General features: G+C 51.8%; 2 protein-coding genes across 3 annotated transcripts in view; one reads left to right on the top strand and one right to left on the bottom strand.

Annotated features, from left to right (window-relative positions):
* The first annotated feature begins 1,068 nt into the window (after positions 1-1,068).
* HIGD1B (HIG1 hypoxia inducible domain family member 1B) lies at positions 1,069-3,665 on the top strand. 2 transcript variants are annotated; one of them, XM_045526818.1, is made up of 4 exons: positions 1,069-1,158; positions 1,966-2,116; positions 2,740-2,874; positions 3,516-3,665. In XM_045526818.1, the coding sequence occupies exons 2-4, from the start codon at positions 2,017-2,019 to the stop codon at positions 3,578-3,580; spliced, it is 300 nt and encodes a 99-aa protein (XP_045382774.1). In that variant the 5' UTR covers positions 1,069-1,158; positions 1,966-2,016; the 3' UTR covers positions 3,581-3,665. The 2 variants fall into 2 exon arrangements, with proteins under 2 accessions (XP_045382774.1, XP_045382775.1); XM_045526819.1 differs by lacking the exon at positions 1,069-1,158 and adding an exon at positions 1,735-1,879.
* A 431-nt stretch (positions 3,666-4,096) lies between these two features.
* The window catches only part of EFTUD2 (elongation factor Tu GTP binding domain containing 2), a 37,861-nt gene continuing 30,987 nt past the window's right edge, over positions 4,097-10,970 (bottom strand). The window contains exons 17-28 of the mRNA XM_045526811.1: positions 10,505-10,616; positions 9,953-10,093; positions 9,202-9,303; positions 7,872-7,954; positions 7,486-7,572; positions 7,125-7,251; positions 6,836-6,923; positions 6,081-6,199; positions 5,822-5,916; positions 5,162-5,315; positions 4,905-5,012; positions 4,097-4,559 (exon numbers count right to left, since the gene is read on the bottom strand). Of these exons, the coding sequence (XP_045382767.1) occupies positions 4,464-4,559; positions 4,905-5,012; positions 5,162-5,315; positions 5,822-5,916; positions 6,081-6,199; positions 6,836-6,923; positions 7,125-7,251; positions 7,486-7,572; positions 7,872-7,954; positions 9,202-9,303; positions 9,953-10,093; positions 10,505-10,616 (1,312 nt within the window). The 3' untranslated portion in view covers positions 4,097-4,463. The remainder of the gene's footprint in view (positions 4,560-4,904; positions 5,013-5,161; positions 5,316-5,821; positions 5,917-6,080; positions 6,200-6,835; positions 6,924-7,124; positions 7,252-7,485; positions 7,573-7,871; positions 7,955-9,201; positions 9,304-9,952; positions 10,094-10,504; positions 10,617-10,970) is intronic.

The following is a 10,970-nucleotide window of genomic DNA, read 5'->3' as shown; positions in this document are numbered from 1 at the left end:
AGTCCTGTTTTGTTTTAAACTCCTGGATAAATCTCCTTGGTCTGGAAAGCATCTTTGAAGAGATCAAGACTAAGACCAGGGAGCCTGTCTCTCACAACTAGGGTATTTTGTTTATACCCCACATTGTTAATAAGAGTATCTGGACCAGGCAGGGTGGTTCACACCTGTAATTCCAGCACTTTGGGAGGCCAAGGTGGGAGAATTGCTTGAGGCCAGGAGTTTAAGACTAGCCTGGGCAACATAATGAGATCCCATCTCTAAAAAAAAAAAAATTTTTATTGGAGGGGGATTCAATTTTTTTTTTTTTTTTTTTTTTTGAGACAGAGTCTCACTTTGTCACCCTGGGTAGAGTCCAGTGGTGTCATTACAGCTCACTGCAACCTCAAACTCCTGGGCTCAAGCAATCCTCCTGCCTCAGCACCCCCAGTAGTTGGGACTACAGGCTCACACCATGTCACCTGGATTTTTCTATTTTTAGTAGAGGTGGGGTCTCACTCTTGCTCAAGCTGGTCTCAAACTCCTGGGCTCAAGCAATCCTCCTGCCGCGGCCTCCCAGAATGCTAGGATTACAGGTGTGAGCCACCACACCTGGCTTCTACAAAAAATTTTCTAAAAAGCTGAGTGTGGTGGAACATGCCTGTAGTCCCAGCTGCTTGGGAGATTGAGGCAGGAGGACCACTTGAGCCTGCAGTGAACTATGATTGGGACACTGCACTCCAGCCTGGGGAACAGAGGCCTGGTCTCTCCCACCCCCCCAAAAAATGTATGCAAGGTAGTATAACTTGGGGGTCTCTGCCCATCCTTGCTTCAATATCATTATCTCAGTTCTCCACATCAAGCCTGTCTCTGACCCAGCCACTTATGTCCGTGGGAACTAGAAGACTGAATCTAATTAGGGGCTCCCCTCCATCTGGCCTTTCATTACTTTCTAGCGCCTGGAGCTCTGGCCTGGAACTCAGCAGATGGGGGGTTAAGACTGATGCCCTGTCCTATCTCCTCCCCTCTCCGTCTCTGACTTCAAAGTCGCCATAAAGCCCAAGTCACTGCTTCCCTGACCCTATAGTGGCAGCTCCATCAACAGCTCTTAGCCAGTTCAAAACAGCAGACGCTGAGCCCTGGCCTGGCCGCTCGCTCTCTACATTCTAGTCATCTCCTAGGGTAAGCACCAGCATGCCAAGGGCCGGTGGGGCTACCTGTCATTGGAGGGCCAACTAGGAATAGAAGTTGTCTCAAGCAGGGATTGTTTGTCTCATGGTCAGACTTAGAAGGCATCCCACTGGCAGAACCCTTGGTCTGAGGACTGGGACTCTGGGATTCTGTCTAGTCTGTGATCTGAGCAGATATTTACAGGGGTTAGCAAGTGGAGCGATATGGTTTCCAGCCCAGGGATAGAGTTAGCAGGTTGGTAATTGTGAAGAACCTGGAAAAAGAGGGACCTGCAAACAGGGTAGCAGCTCAGGAAACAGAATTTGTTCCTTTAGTATTAATGTGCAAAATATAGACTAAGCTATACACAAACCCATGTCAGATCATTCAAATCTCTGGCTCTGGTGACTTGGTAGCCAGTGCTGTAACACAGTCTGGGATGGTTCTGGCTCCCTCGGGAGCAACCTTCACAGACCCAAGGCCACAAGGCTTAAGGACTGTTTCTCCCATCCTCATATGTGGATTTTTCCAGCTGTTTTTCTTGGCCCAAGGATCATACCCACAAGGATGCAGATAGGGGAAGGGGAAGCAGAGGAGGCAGTGAACTTGAAATGGGCTGGGGAGAAGGCAGATGTTAGGAAGATGAGATGGAGAAATGGCACTAGTGGTCCAGCCCCCTGAGACAGGACACCTGGGAAGGACATCTTTTCAAGAAGAGGCTGTGCTTGGCATGGTAAGGGAGGGTCTTAGCAGGTAACCCCCTCCTTTCCATGCCAGACTAAGAATCACAGTTCTTAACTGTAGGGTGCTTCCTACTAGGACTAGGCAGAAGCTGATGAGCCCCAGCTATTAACTTCCGGGCCCAGGATTATGTCTGCTAACAAAGGCTGGTGGGTGCCATCTGAGGGCGAGGACAGCGTGTCTGAGAAGTTCCTGAGGAAGACCCGGGAATCTCCGCTGGTGCCTATAGGTGAGTGGAGAATGGAACGACGGGTGGGGAGGCCTGAGATATCATGTCTCCTGGTGCTTTCAAAGGAGAATGAAGCAGAGGTCAGAGAACTCAAGCGGTCCTACCCACTGAACAAGGGAACCAGTAGAGAAAGTGCCAAGGGACGAACACTTACAATGAAATGAGTTTGGATGGGTGGACGTGGTGGCCCACTGAGTACCTGGGATATGGGGAGACTTGGGACACCAATACCAGAGCCAGGATGGGAAGGGTCAGAGGGGCAGTTTGGGGTCCTCCAGGGCTTCCTTCTTCCAGGCCCTGGGAAAGTAGGAGAACAGCTGTGCCAGGATCCGGAGCCAGCAGCGGCTGGAGCAGGGCCCAGAGCAGAGCTGAGGCGGGGGCAGGCATCAGGATGGGCTATTTGTATATGGGGGAGGGGCATCATTGGAGGAGGCAGTCACTTTTAAAATGACACTGAAGGGAAACAACTCACTATTCCAACAACCCCCCGCCCCAACTATCCCACAAAGATGCACGAAAGCAGCTATTTATCCAGGTGCCCTGCCTGAATAGTGAGGAATCGCTCATCAGGGTAGCACTGTGCTTGGTGGCTGTGGCCCAGGGGTCATGTTCTCTGACCACAGGCTTGGGAGGCTGCTTGGTGGTAGCAGCATACAGGATTTACCGGCTAAAGGCTCGGGGCCCCACCAAGATGTCCATACACCTGATTCACACCCGCGTGGCAGCGCAGGCCTGTGCTGTGGGCGCCATCATGCTCGGTGAGTAGCCTGGTAGAGTCAGAGAACGAGGGCAACACAGATCTGGCAAAGTCAGTCTGGCTTTGACTTCTGCCAACTAAAAGGACCATGACTTCAGTCCCTGTTCCCTGTACTAGGGTCTACATCAAGTCCTTGGTGAACCCCCAATACTGAGACATTTTTAGGGTTCCCTGTTTCATCTCCTGTCCCAGGCCTGTGGGGATGGTGCCCAGTATTTCATGACAGTTTGCTCTAGAGGTGAGAAAAATAGAGGAGCAGAACAGATACTGAATTTCTCTTCCCCTCTGGATCAAAAAGCAGACAGCCACGTGCTGTGTGACAGTGGACAAAGCCCTCTCATCAAACCTCGGTTTCCTTGTGTATGACATGATGATAACCACCCCTGGCTGGCCTACTTCACAGGTTGCTGTGAGGTTTCTCACGGATGTATAACGTGCATGAATGCGCTTCGTGAACTGTCAGATGGGTTGCTCCCCAGGCTGTGTGGTCAGATGCTTGGAGCAGCTGTTGGGACCTGGGGCAGAAAGATGAGCGGGGAAGCGGGAGTCTCGAGGGAGCAACTGGAGGGGGACACCTGGGAGAGCCAGGGAGGGGTGAAGGGTTCAATGCCAAGGGGCGTTTTTCTGTTTTCCCTCACACAGGTGCTGTGTACACAATGTACAAAGATTATGTCAAGAGGACAGGACAGGATGCTGGAGAGAAGTAGGTCTCCTATAGGATCTGAGGCAGTCAGATGCCCCCTAAACCAGTCCCTGGAATGCTCCTAATAAAGTAGTTTTTAGGAAAATCAACAGGCTCTTCTTCATGGGGGGAGAACAGAGTAAGGGACTGGTGGTGACTGGGGAGAGGACCTGGAGCAAACAGCTGGAAATCAGTGCTCTGGCCCTCAACTCCAGGGCAAGGGTGATTCTTAAGGGGCAGCGGTCTGCCAAGGAGGTGGCGAGTAGACCTCTGATCCCAGGAACCCCACAAGGCTACCTCAGGTCCCACCCAGCAGCAGCGTGGAGTGGGAGTGGGAGGGTGAGGGCAAGAGAAGGGCCTCGATGCTCATGGGAATGCTGCATGTGTTCCTCCTACCACAGGCTGCTTCCCTGGGGACCAGGCAGGAAGCAGGCCGCAGCTGGAAGCAGAGCAATAAAGCCTCCTGGGAGGTGACATATATTCAGAATGTAAGCGCTAGGACTAGACAGGGCAAGGGGGATGAAAGAAGCAGAGCAAGGCAGAAGTCAGAATGTTCTGTTCACTTACAAACCATGGCTAAGGTCAAACATGTAAAAAATAAAATTCCATGTAAATCGCAAAGACAGGACCCCTTGGGGTTCTGTTTCATCTCCTTCCCTTTCCCTGAGCCCAAGCTCCACTCTGTTCCCTGGGAATGGAGCCAGGCAGAGGCCACAGAAAGAAGCAGGAGGCCAAATGCTCCTCCCTCACTGGGGTTCTGGGCTGGAGGTTTGCGGGTTGTTCAAGATGGCAACAGCAACTCCCAGATACTCTCTGACAACAGGAAGACCGAGTCCCACCAGGTCTCAGTTTCAAGTCCAAGAACTGCAGTCCACCGTAGGGAGCAGGAGTTGCCGGGAGTCGCTCACTCACATGGGGTAATTGAGCACAACGTCCTGTTTGGCGAGCTCCAGCAACATAGGATCGTCGAAGAACTTGCTGATGCTCACGTCTTCACTGAGGCCCTGCAGAGAAGGAGGGCACATACAAGAGTGAGCCCTATCTGGTTGGTGGCTGGCTGAGCTGGGGGGTGGCGGGGCATCCAAGACCTGTGTTCAAGGGGGAGGCTGGTGGTGGCTGGAGCTTAGGTGGGGCCGTTTCAGGAGCCCTGACTTTAGGGTGTCATCACATCGGAGGAGAAGGCCTTCCTTCCCCAGCCAGAGTGGGCCCCAGGGCTGGCTGCCCAAAGAGTGTACAGATAGCAAATCTCTACATTGAAAAGGGTCCCTCAGGAAGAAGTAAAGGGAGCTCTAGCTCCTGCTGCGAGCCCTGGGGGTTGAGGGATGGCAACAGGTCTGAGGGACACATACCTTCCTACGACGGGTTTTGATCATGAATTCCCGGGCCAGGTGAGGAGCGGGCTGTGGCTCCAAGGGACGAATGACAATGCTCTTGTCCAGAGGATCACCAGGTACAATCTGAAAGGCAAAGGGATTTCGGATGGCCCAGGCAGCTACCCAGAGGACTGAGGCCCAGAAGCAGGACTCTTCTCCAGGATGCTGCATGTCTCACTGGGGGCTTCGAAGCGCAACAGGCCAGAGGGGCTCAGCCTGCACTCTTTTCTCACCTGCCAATGGTGGAAGACAGACAAGGAAAAGGCTTGTCCCTGGGTATGAGTCCGGAGATCAGTCTCAAAGCCAAAAGAGTCGATGGCTGGGATGAAAGCTTTGATGGTGTAGAGGGGGGAGCCTGGGATGGGTGCGTCCTGAGTCACATGCCCCCTGAGACAGAAAAACAAAGGCTGAGTCCCTAGTCATACAGAGGCCAAAAGCCAAGTGGCAATATGGCTTTTGCTGTCCCCAAATGCATCCTAGCCCAGAGTCACCATTAAAGAAAGAATAACTTCAGAATGCCCTACAGACAGCAGAAAAGGCTTGGAACTCTCAGCACAATTCCCTGTGAAGTCAAGGGGAGCGAGCTCTGGGGAGATGACAGGAGCATAAACAGTGATGGGACAAGGCCTGCAGACATTCCCACTACCAACTTGCCTCAGCACTTCCCATAGCAGCTCTCTGAGGAGGGGACCCAGGAAGAAATCTCAAATTTTAATCTGTGCAAAAGCTGAGGATTGCCTCATTCCCTTCCTACTTCCTTCTGGAAAACCAGCTCACTGAGTTTCCGGTGTGGAGAGGGTGGGGGAGGCCACTCTCTCCTGCTGGCAGGAGCGAGGTGCTTCTCGCCCAGCTACTCTCTTAGCACTGTCCCCAACATGCCTCTGGCTGCTCACCTGCGCCTGGCCAGGACAGTGTAAACCGCAGAGACACAATCTGCAGGGGCCTGGACCTCGACAAAGTAGTAAGGCTCCATAAGACGGGGAGTGGCCTGCAACAGAGCAGGAAGAAAGGGCTCCTCAGTGGGGGAAGGCAGAGGAGCAAGACCCTCGATGGAGGGAAGGCTGGGGGACTGTAGTCTTGAGGCCCCCAAAACTTGTCTTCTACTTCGCTCCCTGTCCAGGGAGGCAGAGTCCCCCGTAGCCCCACTCTTACCATAAGGAAGGCAGAGTAGACGACTCTCCTGGCTGTGGGGATGATTTGGCCCCCACCCCGGTGCAGGGGCTCCTGGGCAACCACTGCATCCAGGATCTTAAACTTGACGTTCCGAATCACTGCAAAGGAGATGGGGCAGCTGGCTGAGGAAAGGTGCTGAGGCTCGTCACTGGACCATGGCAGAGCAGAGTCTCCCGCTCACTGCAGCTGTCTTGCAGCCCCAATAGACACGTTACAAAATTACACTGGAGGTGGCTGTTCTAAATAGAATAAGGCAGGCCTGGGGCATCGAGGCCAGAAGTTAAGCATATGTTCTTAGTGTTGCTTCAGACCACACTCAGACATGTAGAGCTTTCCTAGAAGTTTATGTGTGTCTTCTGCAGATCATTAAATTTTTTCGGTGTAGGAATTCTAGGAATTGCACATTTAGTCCCATGAAATCCAATCAGGGCCTATAAACTATTCCAATCTCATCATCCTCTTGATATCCTTCCTCAAACACACCCAAAGCCAGATCCTTCTCAGGAATGAGGACCAAACGCCAGCCTAGAAATGACTTATATTTCCTGGACGTACCAAACAGAGGTACCAGGACAGGGAAAGAGATGGGAAGCTGGCCCAGGTCATGGGATGGCCCCATAAGGCCCATGCTGATTCTCCTGCGAGGTCCCAAAGACAGTGAGCCCGCCCCACCCCACAAGCCCAGGTGCAGGGACTCTCGAGGACTGGGCTGGGGGAGGTGCTGGTGGACTTACACTCATCACAGAGGGGCCCCTCCCTGGTTCCCCACTGGAAACCTTGAACGATGCTGTCTTTCACTGAGCCAAGAAGGGCCTTATCCACCTGCACAGAAACATGAGGCCTCCTTAGCAGTCACTCTGACTACAGCAGAAGAGTTTAGAGGAAGGAGAAGACAGAACACTTGTAAGGGGATACTCTTCACCAGAGGACAAAAAACACTTCTGGGAAAAGAAGAACACTCTATAGTTTCTTCCACTCAAGAGCTAGGACACTGCCACATGGTTCCCATCAGTTCCTCTATACCTCAGAGGGCAGAGTATCATCCACCAGGATGTTGGGGCCAGTGGCATCTGGGCCAAAAGCCCAAATGGAACGGGCAGCCAGCAGATCCCAGTCGTACTTGGTCTGGAAGAACTCTCCCAGCTTCTTCCTGGGGAAAGGAGGGGAAAATGGAGGTAGCACACTGCTCTGTGATTGCTGGCTCCTGGGACCACAGACCCTCCCTTTCTGGAGGACAGTCACCTCATCGTACCCACACTGTGCCTGGGACAGCAACGTGGGGAGACACAAACGCTTTCCAGGGATGTGTGGTATTAGAGAGCCAGTAAGTAAGCCATGCCATCCCCACCTGCCTTCAGCCCTGGCATCAGAGCCATGTTCTCACCTGTTCCACGTGATCTGGACCACCTCGTTCTCTATGTCCTCGGCGAGGCCCTTCTCAAGAGGCTCAGCAATCATGGTGATCTTGTTCCTAGTCAGAATGGAAATGGGTGATGACGAGGGTTAACAGGACTAGCAGAAAGGACATCCTAAGGAAAGGGTAACACAGTGGACAGCTGAGCCAGCGACAGCAGGGAAAGCCACAGGGGCAGGGTAGAGCAAAAAGGGGTCATCTTCTGTCTCCTTTCATTTGAATCGACCAGTCTTTAAAAAGTAAGGTTTGGACTTAGAGGTCTCTTTTTCCACAGTGCTGTGGTTGGGGTGGAGTTGGGGAATGGGGGGAGTGTCCCTGAGGCTGTCAGCCCCAGGGACACTGTGCTCCCAGCTTACTTCTTATTGGGTGTTTCAGCAAAGCACTTGAGAGAGGATGTTTCCACCACCGTCTCACAAAACGTGACAACTGGGTCAGCCACCTGGGAAACAGAAAATATTAATAAATTGCTGAAGCGAGGTCTAATTTTGTTGGAAGGACAACCTTCTACCTAAGGGAATTCTGAAGTTCCCTTGACACTACCTCTGTGAAAACCCCATCTGCCTTAATCAGCAGAAGTGACAAGTACAGCAGCAGGTTAAAAGAGCTGTCCATACTGTCACTAAAAAGACTGAGAAAACTTAGCGTAGTAAAGAAATTATATTCCTGAGCCAAGAGTAAGTGTGGTATCAAATTAGGGCCTTAATTATAGTCTTCCAAGGTAGCCTTCACCACGCGTCCAACTGTCCACCACCATTCCTGGCACAACTCCCGTGGCTTGGACAGAGCTGGCGCCACAGCCCGGGCAGCAAGCACCTGTTCCATTCTCAACCCCTAATGCCTGGGGGTGCGGCTCCTCCCTGACACCCCCACATGGCCTGCTGCCAGGGAAACCCAGTGCTTTGTCCAGCACCAGTCCTGGGCACATCAGTAGGACAGTCTTGTATTGAAGGCACTTGTCCCAGCGCCACAGGGCCCTGGAGAAAATGTGTGCCTCAACTGGGAGATGGAGGCCAAGCAACATGTGGTTTAACTGAGGGGCTACATCAAGGCTTGACAATGAATCCAGGAGAGCCAGTACCACCTTTTTGTTTAATTTTTGAGATGTAGTCTCTGTTGTGCTCGGGCCGGAGTCCACGGGCATCATCATAGCTCACTGCAACCTCAAACTCCTGGGCTCAAGCAATCCTCCTGCCTCAACCTCCTGAGTAGCTGGGACTACAGGCACACCACCATGCCTGGCTAATTTTTCTATTTTTGGTAGACAGGGTCTCGCTCTTGTTCAGGCTGGTCTCAAACTCCTGAGCTCAAGCAACCCTCCCTCCTCAGCCTCCCAGAGTGCTAGGATTACAGGCATGAGCCACCATGCCCGGCCCTCACTCTCTCCTTGAATATATCCACTCTGAGCCCTAATCACCACAGATGGGTTAACTGTGCAATTATTTTCCTAACAAAGGACCAAGAATAACTTTCCCTCGGGAGCCTTGAGTTTAAATATATGACATTGAAAATAACCCAGGCAGAATGGGGAAAACTTTCCCATACAAAGAGTGACAGATCATGCTTTTTATAAACATATCTCCTCTGTGCACCCTCTCTTCCCATGGAAATCCAGGGACATCAAGGGTTTGGCCACATGTAAATTGGTCTGGAGCTGAGCGCCCAGCTCCCGTCCAGGTAATGCTCTACCTTGATGTCTATCTCCGAGTACATCTTCCGCAAATCGTGCATCACACAGTCCAGGTAGAGCTCCCCGGTACCCAGGATCACATGCTCACCAGACTCTTCCACCTGAAACACAACAGCCCTGGTGATCACATCTTAGACTCTTTTGCCAGCAACAGCAGATACAAACAAAATCAAGGCCAGAATCCAAGAGAAGGTGCCTATCAGAAATAGATACTGCTTAGCATCTGTTCTAGCCTCTTCAAGAAGTTTCAGTGGGGAGCATCTACCTGTGAGTCAGTCCTCAAGACACCAGGACCACTGGGTGAAGTGAAGGATTTAATTCCCATCTTAGCCAGTTAGGGGGAAAAACCGGCCCTATGTCCATGGACACAAGATAACTCTTAGCCCTCCTGGCCAGCTACTCAGAAAGGTATGCTGGCAGGCTTAAGAGTGTATAAGTATCAGAGTAACTCACTTTTCCTTCTGTCTTTTCTGGAAAATCAACTCAAAGTGCACTCTCCAAGAAATACACTTTTCCTATCCAAATATATTTGGGAAAAATACATACACACACAAACACAGGTCTTGTCCTGCCTTCAAATGATAGCAACAGGCTGGGACTGCTGCTGACACAGGTTGCCGGAAGCAGCAAATCAGGGATGCCTGAGGGACAGGAAGTGGCATGGGGCACGGACCAGTTAGCTGGGGCAAGTAGGCAGCTTACTTCTTATTGGGTGTTTCACCTGGCAGCTTCTGCAGGTCACGGGCATACCTTGGTGGTGAGGGATGGATAGCTCTTGTTGACTTTGCGCAGACCATCAAGCATCTTGGGCAGCTCTGAGGGGTTGACTGGCTCCACAGCAATCTTGATAACAGATGTAGTATTGAACTTCAAGGGCCGGAAAATCTGAGCCTGAGATCCAAAATGCAGAGGAGTGAGGGCATTTGGCATGAACAGGCACAGAAGGTGCAAAGGTAAGAGAGGAGCTGGGGGCCTGCTGAGATCAGACTACGGGATTCCCCAACCAGAAGCTACGGTGACATGTGGGGGCAGCCTGAAGGGCCATTTATTCCCATGTATTCTCGCAGAATGAAGAGGGAAGGAAAAGAAAAAGAGGCACTCCTCCTAATTCCTATCATCTGAGCTGAGCACAGAGAGAACCCAGCAGGGTCAGATCCAGAAGGCTGAGCCCATGCTGGGGCCTGGAACCAGGGAGTGGCAGTGACTGGACAGTCCTCTGCGGGTTCTGCTGCTTGTTGCTCCTGTGTGTCCTTGTGACCCTCTAGCTTCAGTCAAACTAGTTGGCCTCTTCAGAAACGCTACCTCCTCATTGCCTCGGGGTTCAGTTATGGTCGCTGTCTTCACAATTGGTTGATCAACACCTTCAATCAGAACCCAGTTGCCGGCAGGAACACGGTTCACCTCAATGTGGTACCTGCACCAACATCCAATAAGCAGCAATGGAACTTAGGCAGAGCAAAAGCACCACAGAAAACATTTCAACTCTCCCAGCTCCTCAATATTCTTCTGCCTTTTAGCAAACAGGGTGGATTTGGAGGAGGGAAAAGGGGCCGTCATTGAGGCAGAGCAGCCACATTAGGGAACGGGACTGCCTTGGTTTTACTTGCCTACTGAGATGCCAAACTTATAAACTAACTGACACACAGCCCTGGGACCTAAGTTAAGTTTGACTCTGCTACAAGGGATCTGGCGAAGCCTTCTATTTTGGTCAAAGAATAGACAGTGGAGGTGGGGAAATTGCTTTTGGGAAGAAACACAAAGGTTAAGA

This window comes from Lemur catta, chromosome 15 (genome assembly GCF_020740605.2).
Source record: "Lemur catta isolate mLemCat1 chromosome 15, mLemCat1.pri, whole genome shotgun sequence".
Lineage (NCBI taxonomy): Eukaryota > Metazoa > Chordata > Mammalia > Primates > Lemuridae > Lemur > Lemur catta.
Note: the sequence above shows the minus strand (reverse complement) of the source record. Positions and strands in the feature narration are given on the sequence as shown.

Excerpts from the sequence above, each read along its gene's own strand:
- HIGD1B (XM_045526818.1), top strand. The coding sequence starts at position 2,017 with ATGTCTGCTAACAAAGGCTGGTGGGTGCCATCTGAGGGCGAGGACAGC. Across the intron at positions 2,117-2,739 it reads ATCTCCGCTGGTGCCTATAG|GCTTGGGAGGCTGCTTGGTG; the intron begins GTGAGTGGAGAA and ends CTCTGACCACAG. Across the intron at positions 2,875-3,515 it reads TGTGGGCGCCATCATGCTCG|GTGCTGTGTACACAATGTAC; the intron begins GTGAGTAGCCTG and ends TCCCTCACACAG.